This window comes from Rhinopithecus bieti, unplaced genomic scaffold (genome assembly GCF_001698545.2).
Source record: "Rhinopithecus bieti isolate Rb0 unplaced genomic scaffold, ASM169854v2 scaffold_6907, whole genome shotgun sequence".
Taxonomy (NCBI): domain Eukaryota; kingdom Metazoa; phylum Chordata; class Mammalia; order Primates; family Cercopithecidae; genus Rhinopithecus; species Rhinopithecus bieti.
In genome coordinates, this window is record NW_016805647.1 from 3,192,412 (window position 1) to 3,217,178 (window position 24,767).

General features: G+C 38.3%; 1 protein-coding gene across 17 annotated transcripts in view; it reads left to right on the top strand.

Annotated features, from left to right (window-relative positions):
* The window catches only part of SCMH1 (Scm polycomb group protein homolog 1), a 234,045-nt gene that overhangs the window by 101,783 nt on the left and 107,495 nt on the right, over positions 1-24,767 (top strand). For all 17 annotated transcript variants that reach the window (XM_017873241.1, XM_017873244.1, XM_017873245.1 and 14 more), the window contains 2 exons: positions 12,237-12,325; positions 16,256-16,499. In XM_017873241.1, the coding sequence (XP_017728730.1) occupies positions 12,237-12,325; positions 16,256-16,499 (333 nt within the window). The remainder of the gene's footprint in view (positions 1-12,236; positions 12,326-16,255; positions 16,500-24,767) is intronic.

A 24,767-nucleotide genomic window follows, 5' to 3' on the forward strand; every position in this document is an offset into this window, starting at 1 on the left:
GTAGAAAGCTGAAACTGAATACCTTCCTTACACCTTATACAAAAATTAATTCAAAATGGATTAAAGACTTAAATGTTAGACCTAAAACCATAAAAACCCTAGAAGAAAACCTAGGCAATACCATTCAGGCCATAGGCATGGGGAAGGCCTTCATGTCTAAAACACCAAAAGCAATGTCAACAATAGCCAAAATTGACAAACGGGATCTAATTAAATTACAGAGCTTCTGCACAGCAAAAGAAACTATCATCAGAGTGAACAGGCAACCTACAGAATGGGAGAAAATTTTCGCAATCTGCCATCTGACACAGGGCTAATATCCAGAACCTACAAAGAACTCAAACAAATTTACAAGAAGAAAACAACCCCATCAAAAAGTGGGCAAAGGATATGAACAGACACTTCTCAAAAGAAGACATTTATGCAGTCAACAGACATATGAAAAAATGGTCATCATCACTGGTCATCAGAGAAATGCAAATCAAAACCACAATGAGATACCATCTCACACCAGTTAGAATGGTAATCATTAAAAAGTCAGGAAACAACAGTTGCTGGAGAGGATGTGGAAAAATAGGAACACTTTTACACTGTTGGTGGGACTGTAAACTAGTTCAACCATTGTGGAAGAGAGTGTGGTGATTCCTCAAGGGTCTAGAACTAGAAATACTGTTTGACCCAGCCATCCCATTACTGGGTATATACCCAAAGGATTATAAATCATGCTGCTATAAAGACACATGCACACGTATATTTATTGCAGCACTATTCCCAATAGCAAAGACTTGGAACCAACCCAAATGTCCATCAGTGACAGACTAGATTAAGAAAACGTGGCACATATACACTATGGAATGCTGTGCAGCCATAAAAATGAATGAGTGCATGTCCTTTGTAGGGACATGGATGAAGCTGGAAACCATCATTCTCAGCAAACTATCATAAGGACAAAAAACCAAACACCACATGTTCTCACTCATAGGTGGGAATTGAACAATGAGCATTTGGACACAGTAAGAGGAACATCACACACCGGGGCCTGTCACCAACATGGTACATGTATACATATGTAACAAACTTACACGTTGTGCACATGTACTCTAGTACTTAAAGTATAATAATAATAATAAAGTAAAAGTAGAATTCTATGATTCAGCAGTTCCATTTCTGGGTATATACTCAGAAGGACTGAAAGCAGGAACTTGGGCAGATAGTTGAATACCCATGTTTAGCAGCATTAGTCACAATAGCCAAAAGGTGGAAGCCACTCAAGTGTCCGAAGAATGGATAAAGAAAATGTTCACACATATGTACACACAGAAAGAGAGTAGGGTGGGGAAGAGAGAGAGATGCAATGGGAATATTATTCAGCCTTAAAGAGGAAGGAAATTGTAACACATGCTAAAACATAGGTGAACCTTGAAGACATGCTAAGTGAAATAAGCCAGTTATAAAAGCACAAATATTGTATGATTTCACTTAGATGAGATATCTAGAGAAAGCAAATTTATAGAGACAGAAAGTACAATAGTAATTGCCAGGATCTCGGGGAGGAGGAAGTGAAGAGGTTAGTAATAGGTACAGAGTTTCAGCTGGGGAAAATGAAAATGTTCTGGAGATGGATGGTGGTGATAGTTGCCCAATAATGTGAATACACTTAATGTCACAGAACTGTACACTTTAAAATGATTAAAACTGTAAATTTGATACATATTTTACCGCAATAAAAAATTACCAGGCATGCAAACAAGCAAAAGAAAAACCAATTATAATAAGAATCCAGAAATCACACAGATTATAGAATTAATAGGCAACGGCATTAAAGCAGTTGTTTATATTGCATATGTTCAAGAAAATAGAGGAAATTATGAGTATAGAAATATAGGATTTAGATTTAAACAAATTGAACTTCTAGAGGTAGAAAATACAATATAATATCTCAAGTGAAGAATAAACTGAATGATCCACAACATATTACTGCTGGAATTGCTGCAGGAGGAAGATCAGCATACTTAAAAACAGCAGTATAAACTATCCAAATGAAACAGAGAGAGAAAAAGAACTGAAAAAGAAAGCATCAGTGAGCCATGGAACAACCTCACGTAGCCTATAACATATATAACTGGAGTCCTGAAGGAGAGATAGGGAGCACATAAGTAGTTATTAGAAAAATAATGCTTGAAAAATTTTCGAATACTATGAAAATTATAACTTCACAAATCAGAGAAGCTCAATGAACCCCAAGCAGGAGGAATATGAAATAAACCACACAAGGCACATCATCATCAAATTGCTGAAAACCCATGATAAAGAGAAAAATCTTAAGAGCAGCGAGAGAAAAACAAGCATGTGATATACAGAAGATCAAAGAATGACAGCAACTTCTCGTCAGAAACAGTGCAAGCCAGAATACAGTGGAGCAGCATTTTTAAGTTCTAAAAGGAAAAGAAGTTGTTAAGCTAGAATTCTATACCAAGCAAGAATGTCTTTCAAAAATAAAAATGAAATGAAGACGTTTGCAGACATATACAAAAGCTTAGAGAATTAATCACAAGCATATCAGTACTACAAGAAGTGTTAAGTGAAGTCCTTCAAGCAGGAAGAAAATGATAACATGGAAAAAATAGATCTCTGCAAAGCAATGAGGAAAATTTGTAGGTAAATATAATAAAATTTGTAGGTACATATAATCATTCAAAAATAGCTAGGAACTCCTAAAAGAGCAATGTGCAGAGAGTAAGCCCGTTAGGTATTAAAACATACTTTAAAACCTCTATAATTAAAATTATATGGAACTGGCATGTGAATAGACAGGCTGAGCAGTGTAAAGTAAATAGCAAATCCAGAGATAGATCTGACTGTATATGAAAATCTGCTATATGATAAAAGTAGTGTCGTAGTTTGCTGGGGCTGTCAGTGAAATACCACAGACTGTCTGGCTTAAACAACAGAATTTTTTTTTCTCATAGTTCTAAAGGCTAGAAAGTCCAAGGTCAAGATTCTGGCAGGGATTGGTTTCTAGTGAGGGTCCTCTTCTTGCTTGCAGACAGCCACCTTATGGCTGCCTTCTCACTGTGTTCTCACAGGAGAGGGAAGAAGGAAGGGAGAGAAGTGGAGGGAGAGGGAGAGAGTTCTTCCGCTTCTTATAAGGCCATAGTTCTGTCAAATTAGGGCTGTACCCCATGACTTCACTTAACCTTCATCATCTCCTAACAACCCTGTCTCCAGGTACAGTTATATTGGGGATTAGGACTTCAACATATTAATTTGGGAGATGGAGATTCAGTCCGTGATAGTTGGCATATTAAATTGGATAAAATTGACTTTTTCATAAGTGACATTGGGATAAGTTGATAGCCATTAGGAAAAGATACAATTGAATCCATATATCACAGCATATGTCAGAATAAACTGCACATGCGTTAGAGATCAAAATGTAAAAAAAAATGACTATATGAGTACTAGGAAAACAAATTCCTTTATAAACTTGGGGTGGTCTAAGTCTAGATAGACCGATAAATTTTACTTGTAAAACATTTTTAGAGAAAAAAAATACTCCAAGCAAAGATAAAAGACAAATGATAAATTGGAGAAAATATTTGCAACGTAAAGCACAGATAAATCTCCCTAATTCATAAAGAACACTCATAAATAGAAAAATTTTTAAAGACTAAAACTTATAGAAAAATGATCTTAAGGCATGAACAGTTGACAGAAGATACACAAATGGTCCTCAGACATATGAAAATACACACCACCCTTAATAAAATAAGTGCAGATTAAAACCACACTGAGATGTTCTTTCTTACCAGATTGACAAAAATTCAAAAGCTTGAGGAGATAGCAAGGCTGTGGGGAAATAAGCGTTCTCATTTTTTTTTGCTGGGAACATGCAGAATGGTACAATTCACACTGGAGAGGGAGGGCATACGATTCAGCAGTATCTGAGAAAAGCCACATATGCATTTATTAGTTGACCCAGGGATCCCACTTCAGGAATTTGATTTTAAAGATATTCTTCCACAAAAATAAAGCAACATACACATGGTTATTTTTTTTTGCAACATTAAGAGATTGATTGAATGTAATATAGTACATTCACACAATGAAGTACCATTCAACCATAAAATAGAATGAGGAAGAGCTCTATAAACTAATATGGAGTGATTTCTAAGATATATCATTAATGTGAAAAAAGAAAATTGCAAAAAGTATATATAATACGCTAACTTTTGAGAAAGAGAAGGGGAAATATGTATGTATATACATATACACACATATATAACACATGAGATTATATATTTTAAATTTATTTTTGTAAAAAGAAACACAGGAATATCAAGCCAAAAAATAATGAAAAGGTCACCCATTAGGCATGCCTTGGAATAAGTTAGAAAGTACCGGGATAAGAATGAGGCTTTTGAGAATACCTTTTAATATTCTTTTGACTTTTGAATTAAATATTTTACTTAATAAATAAAATTAAACTAAAAAAGATGAATAAAGCAAACTCTAAAATTGGTTAGAAACAAACGAAACTGAATCAAATGGATATCATAACCACATTGAAAAAACTATTAATTCAAATAAATTTTTAATATAGAACCTTCACAGTATACCTTTAATATGGGGCATATTCTAAGGAAAACATGGACTGCAAAGAAATTCTGACTTCTTAATAATGTTTGTGGTTTTGGCATGGCCATCTGAGACTAATTTTCTGATACTGAAAATAGAGTGAATGAATAAATGAGATTCTAATATGGAAAAAGATGAGGAAGAACCCTATAGTATTGGATTTGAATTGGAGAGTATCCGTATCTACTCTGGCCTTTAAAATATATGTATGCATCCTATTCAAGTAATACATATAAGTAACATATGACTTGTATATGTATTTGTATATACATATGGGTTTCCAAGCACTGTTCATTGAAAAGGCCTAGAAGCAATTACATCTCAATAGCAATGAGGACACCTTGAGTTTGGTTTCTGAAAATCACCTGATACACCTGTAATCCCAACACTTCGGGAGGCAGAGGCAGGAGGACCTCTTGAACCTAGGAGTTCGAGACCAGCCTGAACAACATGGCAAGACCCCCATCTCTACCAGAAAACATTAAAAATGAGCTGGACATGGTGTGACACACACCTGTGGTCCCAGCTACTTGGGAGGCTGAGGTGGGAGTATCCCGTTGAGTCTGGGAGGTCGAGGCTGAAGTGAGCCATGATCATGCTATTGCACTCCAGCCTGGGTGACAGAGTAAGACCCTCCTCCAAAAAAAAAAAAAAAAAAAAATTAAAGTTGGAGGGAAGAAATCTCCTTTACAGAATGCCAGCCAATAAATATAGAAAGAAGGAGGCCGGGCACAGTGGCTCACACCTGTAATCCCAGCACTTTGGGAGGCCAAGATGGGTGGATCACATGAGTCCAGGAGTTTGAGACCAGCCTGGGCAACATGGTGAAACTCTGTTCCTACAAAAAAATGCAAAAATTATCTGGGTGTGATGACACGTACCTGTGGTGCCAGCTACTCAGGAGGCTGAAATGGAAGAATCGACTGAGCCTGGGAAGTTGAGGCTGCAGTAAGCTGAGATCTTGACACTGAATTTCAGCCTGGGGGACAAAGCGAAACCCTGTCTCAAAAAAATATGTGGAAAGAATGAGAGAAAATTACTTTTTTGCAACTATTTAAATAATTGAGTCAGGCAAGGGTAACCAATAAATGCTAAAACCATTAGGTAAAAAAACATACTGAGGAATAGAATATTCACAGTCTCAAAGTTTCTCTCCACTGATTGCCTATTAATTACAAAGGGAAGTTACAGTGAAGAACACTGTCAGTCACCTCTTAACGTGATCAAATTTTGTATCTTCAATAATTAGACAAACTGACATTATGTGCCTCCTGCAGTATTGCAATGAGAAATACTCCACATCACCTGTATAGTATTTTTTATCAAATCTCTTTAGCAGGCCAGGCCTAGCAGCTTATGCCTGTAATCCTAGCCAGCATTTTGGGAGGCTGAGGCGGGATGATTACTTGAGGCCAGAAATTCAAGACCAGCCTGGGCAATATAGCAAGCCCACCATCACTACAAAAAATAGAAAAATTGGACAGGTGTGGTGGTGCACACCTTTAGTCCTAGCTGCTCAGGAGGATCGCCTGAGCCCAGGAGTTGAAGGATGCTGTGAACCTTGCACCACTGCACACCAGCCTGGGCAACAGAGCAAGACCCTGTCTCTAAATAAATAAATAAATAAATAAGCTCTTTAGCATGAATGTAATTATGAGGAGACAATCAGAAGAAGTCCAAACTATGGGACATTCTGTAAAATATAATCCAGACTCTTCAAAATGTCAGTGTCATACAAAGCAAACAAAGGGCAACAGGACTATTCTACATTAATTCTACATTAAAGGAGACTGAAGAAACATGACAACCAAATGCAGTATGTAATTCTTGATTGGATCCTGTATTTAAAATCAAACAGTTTTGGCCGGGCGCGGTGGCTCAAGCCTGTAATCCCAGCACTTTGGGAGGCTGAGACGGGCGGATCACGAGGTCAGGAGATCGAGACCATCCTGGCTAACACAGTGAAACCCCGTCTCTACTAAAATACAAAAAAAAAAACTAGCCGGGCGAGGTGGCGGGCGCCTGTAGTCCCAGCTACTCGGGAGGCTGAGGCAGGAGAATGGCGTAAACCCGGGAGGCGGAGCTTGCAGTGAGCTGAGATCCGGCCACTGCACTCCAGTCCGGGCGACAGAGCGAGACTCCGCCTCAAAAAAAAAAAAAATCAAACAGTTTTAAAGAACATTTTAGGGACAAATAAGAATATTTTTAATTAAATTTCCTGAGTGTGATAATACTGCAATTTTGTAGGGGAATGTCTTTTTTCAAATATACTGATGTATTTAGGGGTGAAGTGTCATAACATCTCCAACTTTCACATAGTTCAGGGGTGGAAGTATTAATATATGTAGATGAGAAGCAGATGTGGGAAAATGGTAATAGTTGTTGAATCTAGTTGAAGGGTACATAGTTGTTCATTATATAGTTTTTGCTATTTTCTCTAGGTTTATAACTTCAAAATAAAATTTAAAAAATAAAATTATATAATTGTACATATGTGTGTGTGTTCATGTTCCTCAGGCCTCCTCTGGACTTCTTTCTAGAGTTGCTGAATCAGAAGCTCTAGGTAATGGGGCTTGGGATTCTGCGTGGCAAAATGGCTGTCCTGAGATTCTGACACAACTGGTCTTTATTTGGAAAACATTGCTCTAGAAGAGCATCCTTTTCCATTAAAATCTTGTATGGTGTATATGTATACATATGTGTGTTCTGTTCTCATAAGGGATGTTACTCCCTTGCAGAGGAGTCCTCCAAGGACAAAGCATGTAGTAGAGTAGAATGATTCTCCTCAGTTATCTCAAAGCTACCACTCTTCTCCTCGCAGCTCCCTATTATTACTGACTGATTCTTCTACTTAATATTGTGATTGTTTCTTCTAAAGAGAACTGTCTAGAGCATAGTTCTCAAACTTGGCTACCTGTTAAAATTACCTAGGGAGCTCTTAAAATTTTCAGGGTCTAGGCCTTAACTTCAGATCAGTTAAATAAGAATTTCTGGGAGTGGATCTGATGTATTCTTTAATGTTCCCCAGGGGATTCCAGTGTCCAAGTTTGAGAGTCACTGAACTAGAGTAGAAGTTAGCCTCTATTGAGGCCCCTGGTCAAGTGAGTCAGGATCTCAGTGTAAACTGCTTACCTAGCAAATTTGGTCACATGCTCTAGTATATACAGTGACTTGAAAGGAATCCTTTGTATGTTTCTGTCACTGATCAATTCCTGGTGTGAATGCTGTTCTGTTACCTGCCACGAGAGGGCATGGACTATAATTATATTATAGTCCTGCTGCTCCACATGTGTGTATGTATGTATTGAGGCAGAGTCTCGCTGTGTCACTCAAGCTGGAATGCAGTGGCACAATCATAGCTCACTGCAGCCTCGACATCCCTAGGCTACAGCAGTAATCCTGCATGAGCCTCCCACGTAGCTGGGAATACAAGCACACACCACCACACCTGTCTAATTTTTTCTATTTTTTTGTAGAAACAAGGTCTCACTATGTTGCCTAGGCTGGTCTTTAAATTCTGGGCTGAAGTGATCCTCCTGCCTCAGTCTCCCAAAATGCTGGGATTACAGGTGAAAGCCACTGTGCCCGGCCTGCTGCTCCACACTTAAATCCAGTTTCATCAGTTAGCCAGTTTAAATAGATGGACCCTAGCTTATCCAGTGATCGCATAGTCTTGGGAGCACCTAGAAGCACTTTAGAAGTGGTTCTTTATGAAGTTTTAAAAAATAAATCCTTGTTAAACACAGAGCACTTGCAGCCTGTGTTTGGAATTAAAAGAGATCTGACTTTGTAATATTAACTTAGCCACTCACTACCTTAGTTGTGTGACTACTGGTAAGTTGTTTTACCTTGACTTTTAACGTTGAGTTTCAGGGGCCTCACCTGCAAGATCATTAATAAATTCTGCCCTGTATGGTTTTTGTGGATTAAGTAGAATAACATGATAAAGCATTCATCAGTTTTTGGCACTCATTTAATAAATGGAGGGTTTTTTCCTTAATTCAATAAAACTATCAAGGATCTTCTAGTTGGAGAAGACATACACATTAAACTTTTTAAAAAGAAAATTCAGATGGTGATAAGGGCTAGGAGTAAATAAGAAGGAAGCAGGTTAGATTTAGGAGGCTGTTTTGGGTAGTCAAGGAACACCTTTCTGAGGAAGTGATGTCTCAGCAAATAACTAACTGTAAAGAGTTGATTAAAAGGTGTTTGAGGCAGAGGGAAACAGCTTGGTATATTTGAGAACAGAAAGACCAATGAAGGGGGGTACAAGGGAGTGGTAAGAGATGAATAATGAGGAGTAAGCAAGGTCCAGATCATGTAAGCCTTGTAAACATGAATAATAAAGAGTTTAGATCTATTTTGTGTTGTGAAATTTAAGCATAAGGTAATGTGACCTGATTTATATTTTTAAAAACTAAACATATTATTCTGGCTGCAAAAGTGGAGGCCTGAGGTCCAGTTAGAAGGCTGTTGCAATTGTCTAGGCAAGGTTTGACTCTGGCTTAGATAGGGTAATATAGCAGTAGAGATGGTGACATGTGGGTTGATCTAGCATATATTAAGCAGGAAAGCCATCACGACTTGCTGATTAATTGGGTTTGGTGGGTGATAGAAAGGGAAAAATCAAGGATTACTTCTGGTCTTTTTGGTCTGAGCACCTGGGTTTAGTAGGGGGTGCCACCTGTTAAACTGAGATGGGCTAACTGGAGGAAAGAACAAGTTTGGAGGGAATAGTAGAATCAAGAGTACTGTCTTATACTTACTCATTTTATGATTTCTTAGACATCCAAGTAGAGTTATAGACTGAGGTAGTTGGATATGTGAACATGAAACCCAGAGCAGAGGTTTGGGCTAGATATATAAATTGACAGTCATCATTTAACAGGAAGAAAGTGGGGGCCAAGAAGAAGACAGAAGCAATGACTGATCACTGAGGTACTCTACATTTAGAGGTTAGGATTTCCTCTTACCCACCTGTCCTTTTCCTTATAGACACCCTAGGTCATTGCCTAATTTGAATATAGCCTCAAATTACTGTTTTTATCTTCCTTATTTTCTCTCTTTCACAAGTTTATGACTCCAACTCTTCTTACCTAGAGACAGTGTGGTAGGACTGAGTGATAAAATATTTGAAGATACTAATGTGATGATTAGTTATGAAAGCTCTGGAGACAAAGTAGTTGGGTTCATATCCTGACTCTGCCATTTACTAACTTACTCACTTTGGATATTTTACTTAATTTCTCTAAGCCTCAGTTTTTTCATCTATAGTTATAAAAATAATAGCCAGTATTTAAACTCCTGCCTATATGCCAGGCAGTGTTTTAAGTCATTTGTGTGTATTAGCTTATTTAATCCTTAGAACAGCCCATTGATTCTTATCCCACGCTGTTGTTGAGGAAACTGAAGCTAGAGAGAGGTTTTGTAATTTTCTAAAAGTTATATACCTGGTAAGCAGCAAAGCTGAATTTAAACTCAGGCAGTCTGGCCCCAGAAACAGTGCTACTCTTCTAGTATCTGATTCGAAATAGTAGTAGTGATCCACTGCAAATGCTTAGCACAAGGAGCTGGCTCATGATATGTGTACAATAAATGTTAACTTTTGGAGGCAACATAATGTAATAAAACAGTGTAATAAACATAGTGTAATAAAAGAGAAACAAATAAGAAGTCTTGGGGTTCCAGCCTGACACTATAAGATTGGCTTGTGTGACCATGAACAGGTTTCGTAGCCTCTTGACTTGGCAGTTTTGTCATCTGCAGTGTAAGATCTTTGTACTTCATGGCCTCTGAGGTCCCTTTCAATGTTAAAATTATCTACTATCTGTGATTGCCCAAGAATATTGAGATAAATTACGGATATACTTGAATTTGAAGGGATAGAGTCCCACTTCACCTAATGGGTTGAGGAATAAGATATCTTAGCAATGTCTTGGGTTCATAATATTCTGCTTTGTCCCTGTACTCTTGAAGGATTCTGCTGGTAGTGAAATGTAGTAAAGAACCACAAACTTTGTTATCCAACCACCATATATTGAAATCTTTCTCCACCATTTACTAGCATGATCCTAGACAAGCTGCTTCTCTGAGTTTTCATTTTATATCATCTATAGAGTAAGGATAATAATAGTGCCTGCCCATGTTATTATTTCAAATATTGAGTAAGAAATGACATATAAAATGTTTACTACATGGTAGGCATTCAATATATATTAACTATTATGATAATATTATAATGATTTCCAGAACTGAGAGGATTTTTTAGCTCCTTAAGCTTCAGATGAGATAGAAACCTCTCAGTAACCCCTACCTCAAAAATGGAATTGGGAATTACATGGCTAGGCACTCTACTCATTGATAACTATAGGCATGAAACCTGAATTTTCTAATTGTGCAGGCCTCCCTATACCAAGGTGTACAGACCACTTCTCTAAAACAGTAGTGCCTTGCTTTATCTTAATCCGTAGGTGTACCAAACCACTCATGGCAAAGCTGCTCTGGGTTTGGCTTGCTTCAGCCCTCCCTGACCTAAGGAGAGTTGTTTTCCCACATACACACCACGCCTGAATTTCTGGAGGGATTTAATTTTTTAAAACCACAGTCAAAAGAAGAGTAGCAGTTAAAAACCCAGCTCAAACCAGGTTAGAGAGGGAAAAAAGGAGGAGGCAGGAATTATTAACTTATATAACCAAGAAGTCCAAGGATTTATGTGGTGTTGAGTGTCTGAGTACAGGGTTTTAAAAACACTTATGTCTCTCCATTCCATGCCTTACTTTGGCTTTATTCTCAGTTCTGTTCTCCATGTAGCAGTGCCCAAACCACGAACATCCTTATGAGCATGTTCTCAGACAAAGAAAGATTTTCTTCTCCCATGTCAATCTCATGTCAGAAGACAACTGGCCTAACTTGGGACATAGACACATATACACTCTTGGTCTAGGGGAATTTGATGCTCTTAAAGAGCTTCTTTTTACTCTTAATGCAAAATGAAGATTTTTGGATAGGACGATCCTCTCCAATGTCATTCCTTGGTCCTTAGTTGTTTAAGTAAACAATGAACTTCAAAAAGTATTTTGTACTCGGTGTGTGTATGTGTGCAAGACAGAAAGTGATAGAGAAGTAGTGAGTTAGTTTATATTGAGAGGAACCAAAATTATTTACTTATATATTGGGTTTAGCAATTGACATGTTTGGTTTCTTCTTAAGAGATTATTAGATCCCCTTTCATACTCTACTGTCCAGATCATCTCTAAGTATTCGTTAATCCTATCACATCATTTTTGGATTTTTCAAGGAAAGTTTTCTAGGTATTATGTTGTGTGTTCTGTAATACTTGTCTTAGGAAACTTGGTTTGGAGACTCTGTCCCACTATTTACAGCATTACCTTGGACAAGTTACATTCTCTCTTATGTGCCTCATTTTCTTCATCTGTCTAATGAGGTGTTTCTTCTTTTCAACCCTTAAGTCCTTTCTTAACAGTCTGTGATTCTGTAACTATCACAGCATAGGAGTAGCTGGATTGCAAAGGCAGAACTTGATATCACCATTCATTTTTGAAACATTTTAAATCTGTTGCCCATTATGCTTGCTGCAGGATTTCGGCTGAATGCATCTTCATGGCCCATGTTCCTTTTGAAGACGTTAAATGGAGCAGAGATGGCTCCCATCAGGATTTTCCACAAGGTACGCTAACCCTCATATATCACCAGCTCCCAGCTGCTTAAGGTTAAATATTGAGCCATTGATGTCCACATTTACTTATGGCCTAAAGATGCCTTCTCAGAAATTAGTTCAGAAGGATTTTTTAGTAGCTTATGAAGCAGCAATTATCCCCAGAGGAATATATTAGACTATAAAGTCCCATATATTAGATTATATGGTCCCAGCTGCCAGTAATCTCTGTCTACCTGTCGGGGTTGTTAAGAAGTTAAAATGTATTATTAGTGGAATATATGAAATGTAATACAAATCTAAAGGAGCTATTCTTATTATAGATCTTGGAGTTCTGTAGAGTTCATGTTCTAAACAGAGAAAAGGAGACTATTTTTACTGCCTACAATATGTTTGGGAATTTATATATACTATCTCATATAATACCCACAGCTAACTTTATGAACTAAGAATTAGTATTTCCATTTAAAAGTTAAGGAAACAAATACTTTTGAATTGGGAGCTTGCTCAAGATCACGTTGCTAGTAAGTGGCAGAACAGGGACCCAAAACCTGTATTTGTTCTTGCTTCTCAAGAAGTGAGGCAGTGAGTCTATCTGTTGAATTTTCTAATGGAGTAAAAGTTACTGTAAAGTGTATTGAATTAGGTTTGCCTATGCTGCTAGTTAAGTCTCAACACTAAGAGCATCCTGCTTCTGAATTACCTAGCACCTATGTAACTCAGGAGTAGTTATTGTATTCTTTGGGACTAGAAATAAAGATGAGTTTTAGACTTTGCTATGCCAGCTATGCAGTCAAAATCTTAAAGGGATCTGCCAAGACTCCAAGTAGAATGTTTAACTTCTGGATCAGTGGAGGAGGAAAATAGAAGAAAACTCAGTTGATTGAAAAGGAGAAAAAAAGAACTTTGGAAATTGAAATTAAATAAAAACATAGACAATAAGATAGTTGTAATAAATTCAGATACATTAATTATCACAAGAAATGATAATCATACATAGATCAGATTTTAAAAAATCTAGCTATATGCTATGTATAAGAGACACTAAACATAATGACAAAAATGTTGAAAGTAAAAGAATATCTACAGAGAATGGGGATGATGGAAAACAAATTTTTTAATTTTAAAAAAATAAAAGAATATGAAAGATGTGTCAGATGAACTTTTATCAAAATAAAGCTGGTATAAACTATACGGAAATCACACAAGACTTTGATACTAAAAGTCTAAATGATGCTAAAAGCATTGAGTCCAGGAATTTGAGACCATCTTGGGCCACCCTTAGCAAGACCCCATCTCTAGAAAAAATTTAAAAATTAGCTGCGAGTGGTGGCATGTGCCTGTAGTCTCTGCTACTTGGGAGGCTGAGGTGGAAGAATCACTTAAGCTCACAAGGTTGAGGCTGCAGAGGCTGCAGGGAGCTGTGTTTGCACCATTGCACTCCAGCCTGGGTGACACAGCAAGACCCTGTTTCTAAAAATAAATAAATAAAACACATTAAAGAGGTCACTGTCTAATGATAAAGTACAGTTCTCCAGGCAGACAAAACAGTCATAAATGTACATGCTCCTAGAAAATGTAATCTTAAAGTATAATAGAGTAAAATTTGACAAGAGTACATGGCGAAATTGGAAAATCCATAAATCACTGAGGAATATTTTAAGATTTATCTCTTAACAGTCAAGCACACAAAGAATTTGTAACAATCAAGCACACAAGAATTTGTATGTCAGTCAGCATAAGCTAATAATCAGTATCGAATAAGTTGGTCAATTTTTAAAAATCACTTTATTTGCATTTAAAGTAACAGTTAAATTTGAATGATTTGAAAATAAATTTTTAAAATGCCACTTATGATAGCAATGGAATTATAATTTGCCTAGAAAACAATGTTAGTGAAAAAGCATGAGATATTTATAGAGGAAATTTTTAAATGTATGTTGAAGAAATCTGCATTAAAGAAATCTTGGCCAGGCACGGTGGCTCATGCCTATAATCCCAGCACTTTTTGGGAGGCCGAGGTGTACGGATCACTTGAGGTCAGGAGTTTGAGACCAACTTGGGCAACATGGTAAAACCCCATCTCTACAAAAAATACAAAAATAAGCCTAGTGTGGTGGCATGTGCCTGTAATCCCAGCTACTTGGGAGGCTGAGGTAGGAGGATCACTTGACCCTGGGAGGCAGAGGTTGCTGTGAGCCAAGATTACACCACTGCACTCCAGCCTGGGTGACAGAGCCAGACCCTTTCTCCAAAAAAGAAAGAAAGAACGAAATCTTAGCAAATGGAAAAGACTATCATGTTTATGGATGGGAAGGCTTGATAGTATATAATAAAGGTTATTTCCACCCAAATTCATCTGTAAATTCATTGTAATTCCAGTCAGAATCCTAATAGGGTTTGTATATGGAACTTGAAAAACTAATTGAAATGTATATGAAAGATGGAGAATGAACAGCAAAAACAATATTGAAGAATGACAAAGTAGGGGGACTTTTCCTATCAGATATCCATTTAATAAGACTATGTTATTGTTACAGGATCAGGCAGTAAGATTAAGGGAACAGAATAGAATGTACAACACAGTTTTTGAAACTTGATCTGTGTAACTGCATTACAAATTAGCACCCAGGAACTGTCCACACTTCTGGTGAAAGTATACAATGTTAAACCCCTTTGGAAGACAAATTAACAATATTTGATAAAGCAGAAGATGTATATATCTGCCTTATAACCCAGGAATTCTACACCTAGTTGTATAACCTAAAGAAACCTTCCCGGCCGGGCGCAGTGGCTCAAGCCTGTAATCCCAGCACTTTGGGAGGCCGAGATGGGCGGATCACGAGGTCAGGAGATCGAGACCATCCTGGCTAACACGGTGAAACCCCGTCTCTACTAAAAATACAAAAACTAGCTGGGCGAGGTGGNGAAACCTTTCCACATGCGTACAAAGAAGTGCAAGACTGTTGGTTAAAACTCTTTTAAAATAGTAAACAATTGGGCTGGGTGCTGTGGCTCACGCCTGTAATCCCAGCACTTTGGGAGGCCAAGACGGGTGGATCACGAGGTCAGGAGATCGAAACCATCCTGGCTAACACGGTGAAACCCCATCTCTACTAAAAATACAAAAAAAGAAAATTAGCCAGGTGTGGTGGTCGGCGCCTGTAGTCCCAGCTACTCGGGAAGCTGAGACAGGAGAATGGTGTGAACCCGGGAGGCAGAGCTTGCAGTGAGTGGAGATCACACCACTGCACTCCAGCCTGGGTGACAGAGCGAGACTCCGTCTCAGAAAAAAGAAAAAAAAAAAATTAGTAAACAATTGGGAAGAACTTTAAGTGTCCAAAGGAGAATGAATAAATTTTGATATATACATACAATGAAATACTATTATGAGTTAAAATGAACTTGAAATACTATTACGAGTTAAAATGTATCAACATGGGCAAATTTCAAAAGCATACTGTGGAACAAAAAAGCAAATTGTACAATGATATATGCAGTATACTACAATTTATATAAAATTTAAAAGTAGGCAAATGGCTATGTACGTATATAGTAAAATATAAAACATGCATGGGTAGCTGTTACCTCCATGGTAGGTAGAGGGGGAATGGAATATGGGAAGGGCACAAAGGGAGATTCAACTTTATCTGCAACCTTTTATTTCCTTTTTTAAAAAGCTGAAGCAAAGTTGTCAAAATGTTAGGATTAGTTAAGTAATACTTTAAATATTTAAATATTTTAAATTTTTAAATAAAATATTTTAAATTAAATATTTTAAATACTTTAAATAAAGTAATACTGTAATTTAAAAGAAAGGCTATATATCCATTATAAATCTTATATAGCAGTCACTTTTTAATCATCCAAATGAGATAGTAGTCTATTGGCATAATGGCCTCTTTTTGTGTCTAGGTGTGTATATTTCTGTTTCTTATCTAGGAGCCACCATCGCCTTCCCACAACTTCTTCAAAATGGGAATGAAGCTAGAAGCTGTGGACAGGAAGAACCCTCATTTCATTTGCCCAGCCACTATTGGGGAGGTTCGGGGCTCAGAGGTGCTTGTCACTTTTGATGGGTGGCGAGGGGCCTTTGACTACTGGTGCCGCTTCGACTCCCGGGACATCTTCCCTGTGGGCTGGTGTTCCTTGACTGGAGACAACCTACAGCCTCCTGGCACCAAAGGTAAAGGCCCATCTACATGCTCTTGAAATCATGACCCAGATGATAAGGCAGATTACCCAGGTCTGTCATGATCATGTCTTCACCAGTGTACTTCACTAGTATGCAGGGGAGGAGAAAGGGCCAGCAACTTAGGTAACAAGCCAGGTCTACCAGGGAGCAATTAGAAACAGTAAGTATTAAGTGTTAAATGAAGCCGCATGTGGCATTTGGGATAAAGTAATAATTCCTTGCTCTACATATCCTGGTTTATTCTCAGGCAACTAGCTTTTCATCTCTCTTACTTTTGTCCCTAATCCATTTCAAAGTTTGAGTACTAGTATTCCCAAGGCACACACCTTCCTCTGACCTTAGGGGCTTTGGATAAGAGCTGGAGTAACACTGTATTGTGAAAATAGTTGAGAAGCACTGTAGCAGGATGATAAAAAGAACAAGCTTTGAAGTAAGATAGACATGGGTTTGAGGCCCGTCTCTGCCTTTTATCAGTTGTGTAGTTCCTTAAACTACAAATTCCACATCATGAAGTAGAAAACCTACTTCATGAAGTTATTGTGAGGAATAAATGAGATTACATGGGTAAAATGCTTACATCTGATGACTAGCAAGTGCTAAACAAATTTTTATTGTATTACTGCTGCCATTATATTCTATATTATAACTATAACATACTATGATTATTACAATATGCTATATTATCATTATTATAATACTATTATTATAAAACTAACCACTACCAATGAGAGAGTATATATAAAGTACTAGAATAGTGCCACAGACTAAATGAACAGTAAAATGATACAGATGATGACAGTGGAAAAGATCCAGAATAGATTTCGAGGTAGCTGCTTTTAGTAAAGATAATAATAATAATCTCATCCTCTTAAGTCTAAAAAGTACTGGTGAATCTGAGGGAATGAAAAGTCCCCCTTCTTATTGTCTGAGGATCTCTTTTCTAAACCTCTGTTGAATTCATTCATTCAATTAGCCAAATATTTATTGAGCACCTAATTGTAAGCCAAGCTGAGAATACACAAGTGACAAAAATGAACAACATTGCTGTGCTCATGACCTTTCCATTCTAGTTGGCTGAAACAGATGGTAAACATTTAAATCAAGAAATAAGATAATTTCATGTAGATAATTTTTATAGACAGAAATAAAATAATTTCTCCTAAGGAAATAAAGTATGATGGGATAGTGATAGTGAAGGTATAATTGTAAAGGGTTTTTTTTTTTGTTTAACAGCTCTATTGAAATATAATTGACATAAGATAAATGGCATGCATTTAAAGTATACAATTTGAAAAGTTTTGACATCTATATACATCCATGAAACCATTACCACAGTGAAAACAATGAACATATTTATCATTCACAAAAATTCTTTGTAGAGGGGAAACTTGTTTAGGTAGAATTTCTTTTCAAGAAATTTGTCTGAAAAGTTGATACTTGAATTGAGACCTGAATGATGAGAAGGAGTCATCCAAGGAAAGAGACTTCCAACCAGGCAGAAGGAACAACTCATATAATGATGCTGAGACATGAGTGAGTTTATTATGTTCCAAGGGCAGAAAGCAGACTGCTCTGGCTAGAATGCATTGCCTGAGCAAGAAAGTGGTACAAGGGGCTGGGTGCAGTGGCTCACATCTGTAATCCCAGCACTTTGGGAGGCTGAAGCAGGTGGATCACCTAAGTCAGGAGTTTGAGACCACCCTGGCCAACATGGTGAAGCCCCATCTCTACTAAAAATACAAAAATTAGCAGGGTGTGGTGGTACGTGCCTGTAATCTCAGCTACTCAGGAGGCTGAGGCAGGAGAATCACTTGAACCCAAGAAGCAGAGGTTGCAGTGAGCCAAGATCGCACCAATACACTGCAGCCTGGGTGACAGAGAAAGACTCTGTCTCAAACAAAAGCAGGCAGTACAAGATGATGTTGGAGAAGTGGGCAGGCGCCAAATCATGTAGGACCTTGTAAACCAGAGTTGGAATATTGGATTTTATTCTAAACATGTTAGGGAACCATGAGAAGGTACTAAGCCAGGGAAGTGACAAGATTTGATTTACTTTAAAAAAGTCACTTGGACTTGTATCCAGAATATAAAAGAACACTTATAACTCAATAAAAAAGACAACCCAATTTAAAAATTAGCAAAGGATTTGGATAGATATTTCTCCAGATAACATACACAAATAGCCAATAAGCACTTAAGATGCTCAATATCGTTTGTCATTAGGGAAAGGCAAATCAAAGCCACAGTGAAATACCACTTCACACCCATGGATACAGCTATAAGCAAAAGACGGATAATAACAAATGTTGCTGAGGATGTGGAAAAACTGGAACCCTCTAACATTACTGGTGAGATTGGAAAATGCTACAACCACTTTAGAAAACAGTTTGGATGTTACTCAAAACGTTAAAGAGTTACCATGTGACCCAGTAATTCCACTCATAGATATATACCCAAGAGAATAGAAAACATGTCCACACAAAAACACATAATGAACATTGATGGCAGCATTATTTATAGTAGCCAAAAAGATAAAACAACCCAAATGTTCATCATCTGATAAATGGATAAATAAAATGTGGTATAACTATAGGACAAAATCTAATTGGCAATAAAAAAGGAATAAAGTACTAATACATTCTACAATATAGATGTATCTTAATAACATGCTAAATGAAAAAGCCAGTCACAAAAGATAATCACTGATGATTACATTTATATGAAATGTCCAGAACTGGCAAAAACATATAGACAGAAGTAGATTCGTGGTTGCCAGTGGCTGGGGGAGGGAAAAAGGGAAATGACTGCTATTGGGGTTTCTTTTGAGGATAATGAAAATGTTTTAAAATTAGATAGGGGTGATGTTTGCACAACTCTGTGAATATCTTAGAAAACACTAAAATGTAGGGTGAATTTGTGGTATGTAACTTATGTCAATAAAGCTATTATCTAAAAAAATAACTTGAGCTGGTCTGTGGAGAATGAGTTGTACAGTGGTAATTATGGACAAGGAAGAAATGAGATTGCTTGGATTAGGATAGTCGCACTGAGGTGGAGAGATCCTGGGGCAGAATGAAAGGGAAACACACTTTTCTTGGCTCAGGAAAGTGCCACTCCTCTCTGTGATGCAAGAAACAAGTACCCTGGGGTCAGTATGGTAAATCCATTGTGAGGAAGCACTGTGAGGTAATAGCTCTATGGAAGCAGCAAGAAGAGAGGTGTGCTGGAACTGATAGCAGAGTCATTTTTGTTACTTGAGGCTAAAATAGGATAAGCCTTGGTGCTCTGGGCTTTATTCAGTTAATAGGTTAATTTTCTCATTTTCATGTCCAGGGAATTCACTGTTCTTTTGACTAATAAATCTAGAGCAGTTAGGTAGTTCTCCAGAGCCAACAGAGCTGACAGTCTTTGTGTCCAGGTTGCTGGATATGCATTCCTTTCTGGCAGCAAACCTTGCTGATAAGAAATATGACTCACTCTGTGGCTGATGCTTCCAGAGAAGTTTGCTGTTTTCCTCTCTTCTGTGTGTCTCTGGAGTCCTTAGATTTTCAACAGAAGATGGTCAGAGGACCAGGCTCAGAAGGTACAGAGAGGCCTTCCAGGTGACATTTCCAGACTAGGTGCTTCAGTCATCATTCCAGCAGTTAGGTTATTCCCTCTAACAAGTGTTTCCTCCCACACTTTACACCCTCAGTAAGTCCTACAAAAGTGCTTTCTATAACAGCAGAGGTTGGCCGGCAGTCTCAGTGTCCTGGCTAAGGAGCAAGTGATGCAATGTGGAAAAAATGTGGTTACTCAATTCATTTCACAAAACAAGTTGTTCTCTGTGTGTAAGCCTGTTCTCTTTCTAATCATACTATTTCCTCCTTCTTTCCTACCTTCTGGTCATTAGTATGCAAATGTTAAAAATTCGGACTAAGATAATGTTTCTTACTCATGGCAAATAGGAAAAACCAATATTTATTTAATATTCCTTTACACACAGATTTTCATTTTATCTTCTGGTAACTCTGAACAAGGTATAATTATTTTCAGATACATTTTATTTATGAGAAAACTGAAGTTCAGATAATTAAATGACTTGGCTCTGTTAATATTTGAGTCTAGAGAGTGAGACCATGGAGATCTTTTAGTAGAGCCACCTGTCAGGACCAGTGTCACTGAGGCATATTGTTTTCACACTTGTCTCGCTAATACTCTTCCCGTTCTCCTTTGGCCCTTCTTCAAAGCTTCATTTGAGACCCTGGATTGTGGCTTCCAAATCCTGATAAAAAATAGGAAAGAAGAAGTATGGTGTAATTTCAGAGCACTAAACTGGGTTCTAGTCCCAGCCAGACTGCAAACTTGTTTACGTCATTGAGCAAGTCATTCTTACATGTGAGAGACTGAACTACATGATCCCTAATGGGCACTTTTACCTCTGTAATACTATTTAATTTAATGATCTTGGGAATAGGTAGCAGGTGACTCCTGTGCCTGTGTCTCCTACATGATTTTAGATTCATCAGCTCACCTATCTCCGCCTTTTTGAAGTAATTCCCATGTGCCAGCTGTCTGCTGCCTCTTTTCTCCTTTTCTAAGCCAAGTAGTATCCTTTTAGCTGCTAAACTCCTGTGACCAAGCGAACTCTGATGGGTAGTAACTACCAAGCTTCCAACTAATCCAGAGTACTTGGTTATAAAAGGCAGAAGCTTTTTACTTTCAGCTTATTTGTGACTTAAAACTGAAACAGATATATGCTTTACTTTTTAAATTTAAAAAGCAAAATGAAGTATTCAGTATATATGTCATGACTATGATGCTAATCATACCTTTAGCCATCATAATAATCCACTTGACTTCCTCTTGGCTCTGATTTCAGGCTGGGAAAGCCAGTTTCAGATTATACCTTAGCTTCCTATGTAGATTGACAGCAGCAAGAGAACATGAGACCCAAGCTACTTTATATTTTTATTATAAATTAATATATTGCTATTCTGGATTAGTACATTTGTCTCTTGTGACTTCATATGTTGTTAAACTGGATCTGTCTGCTCTCTACATGCTAATCCAAATACGGGAATCTAGTGGAGGTGCTGCACTTTAGCATACCTGTTAGAGTACATGGTCAACCAGGCCTCTTTTACCCTCTCAGTCTACCCTTTCTGCCTGTGACAGGTTTCTTTGTACAAAGCAAAAATTTCAAAATCAGACTAACATTGTGGCTCATGTACAGGATTCTTACCCTGGTCTGGAGGGTAATAATTTGATGCTTAAAAACAAAACTTCCAGAATATCTCTTCCTTTTTTTCTTTGGAAAGTGCTTTCCATACTTAAAGAAAGTTCTCTTTTTGTTGTAAAACCACATAGGAAATTATGCCACAATCACTTTGGGATTCTGGGGCAGAAAGAGTTAAAATTGTAATCCTAGGCTAGGCGCAGTGGCTCACGCCTGTAATCCCAGCACTTTGGGAGGCCGAGGCAGGCGGATCATGAGTTCAAGAGATCGAGACCACCCTGGCCAACATGGTGAAACCCCATCTCTACTAAAATACAAAAATTAGCTGGGTGTGGTGGTGCGCACCTGTAGTCCCAGCTACTCAGGAGGCTGAGGCAGGAGAATCACTTGAACTTGGGAGGCAGAGGTTGCAGTGAGCCAAGATCGTGCCACTGCACTCCAGCCTGGTGACAGAGCGAGACTCTATCTCAAAAAAAAAAAATGTAATCGTAGACTACAGAGAGAAAAACGAGGATAGAGGCAAGAATAATAGAACTAAGGCTAACTTGTAGGTCTCAACATGAGGTCACCTGATAGACTGATCTTCTTTATCCATCCATTTATTCAAATTCTAACTATCAAGTCATGATTAAGCACTAGTCATTGGTTCAGTTGATGGGGATTCTACCATTGAGTGTTACAGTTGTGTGAACATATAGACCAATAAAGAATTATTACTTTGGAGGAATAAAGTACAGAGGGACCCCAACCTAGACTGAGGGGATTGGAGGTTGGAAATCTCTATAACCTCCCTTGAACCTAACATGTCTAACATGGGCTGCTCTATAGCTATTGGGTAAATGGATGAATAAAGGACAGACTTCCAAACGAAGGCTTCCAAATGAAGTGATGTCTAAGCTGAAACCTTAAGAATGGCTAGCAGTGAAAACTGATTAGTGTAGGGCCAGAAGTTAAGAAAAAAAAAAAAAAAGTATGGTCAAGGAATTAAAAAATAGTTAAGGCCAGGCATAGTGACTCACGCCTATAATCCCAGCACTTTGGGAGGCAGAGGCAGGTGGATCATCAGGTCAGGAGTTAGAGACCAGCCTGGCCAATATGGTGAAACCCCGTCACTACTAAAAATACAAAAATTAGCTGGGTGTGGTGGCTGGCGCTTGTAGTGCCAGCTACTCAGGAGGCTGAGGCAGGAGAATCGCTTGAACCTGGGAGGCAGAGGTTGCAGTGAACCAAGATCGCGCCACTGCACTCCAGCCTGGGCGACGGAGCGAGACTCCATCTCAAAAAAGAACAAAAACAAACAAAAAAAAGTAGTTAAATGGCTAGATTGTAGGGTGTAAGGAGAGGAGCAGAAAGAGATAAGGCATAACAGAGGAAGATGTGAATGCTTCTCTCTTATAGACTGTCTTAAGGATCTGGATTTTTACCTTATGAGCATTGAGAACTGTATTAGGCCATTCTTGCATTGCCATAAAGAAATACCTAAGACTGGGTTATTTATAAAGAAAAGAGGTTTCATTGGCTCACAGTTCTGCAGGCTATATAAACATGTTGCTGCATAGCTTGGCTTCTGGGGAGGCCTCAGGGAGCTTTTACTAATGGTGGAAGGCAAAGCCAGAGCGAGCACATGGCAGTGTGGGGAGGGGGATGTCCCACTTTTATTGCAACCAGAACTCAACTATCTCAAGGACAGAACCACACCATGAGGAATCCACCCCCATGACCTAAACACCTCCCACCAGGCCCCACCTCCGATGTTGGGGCTTACAGTTTGACATGAGATTTGGGCAGGGACAAAATATCCAAACTAAATCAAGAACAATTGACCGGGCATGGTGGCTCATGCTTGTAATGCCGGCACTTTGGGAGGCCGAAGCGGGCAGATCACCTGAGGTCAGGAGTTCGAGACCAGCCTGGCCAAGATGGCAAAACCCTGTCTCTACTAAAAATACAAAAATTAGCTGGGCATGGTGGCATGCACTTGTAATCCCAGCTACTAGGGAGGCTGAGGCAGGAGAATCGCTTAAACCCAGGAGGTGGAGGTTGCAGTGAGCCAAGATTGTGCCACTGTACTCCAGCCTGGGTGACAGAGCAAGACTCTGTCTCAAAAAACAAAAACAAAAACCTGTTGAATGAGCTTTTAAGTTATAGCTCAGATTTGTGTTTTAGAAGGACCATTTTGGCAACAATGAAAGGATGGGTGGCTTCTAGATGCTGGAGTCAGGGACGTCAGTTAACAAGCTGTTATAATATTCCAGGTGAGAGAGAAAACTGAAGCAGTGACATTGTGGTGAGGATAAGATCGGGGTCGGGGTAGGGGCATATTCTTTGAATAAAGAAGACAAAATGCAAGTTCTTAAAGTATGCCACCTATTGTGACTATTTTATTTATTTAACAAGCCCTGTACAATGTAAAATAAGCCAAGTTTTCAGTTTAAGCATTTATGAGGAGCTAAAATTCTCCTTTCTGTCATGCCTAGGAAGTTGGGATTCTTTTCTACTTGGAGTCCATGTTAAATGGAACTAATTTATTAACTGCCTCTTTATGTCCCCACCACTTGGAACATGCCAATTATTCCGTAATATCTGTTAACTGAAATAGGTTATACTATATTTTCTGATTCCATTTCTGTTTATCCTCATCTAAAGCCATTATTCAGATATTCACTTAATTACAAAAAATAAGATGACTACTCAAATCTATGACAATTTTGATAGATTAAAAGCTATTTACGGCCAGGCACAGTGGCTCATGCCTGTAATCCAGCACTTTGGGAGGCTGAGATGGGTGGATCACCTGAGGTCAGGAGTTCAAGACCAGCTTGGCCAACATGGTGAAACCCCATCTCTACAAAAATACAAAAAAAAAAAAAAAAAAAAAAAAAAAAATTAGCTGGGCGTGGTGGCGGGCACCTGTAATCCCAGCTACTTTAGAGGCTGAAGCAGGAGAATCACTTGAACCCAGGAGGCAGAGGTTGCAGTGAACCGAGATTGCGCCACTGCACTCCAGCCTGGGCAACAAGAGTGAAACTGCATCTCAGAAA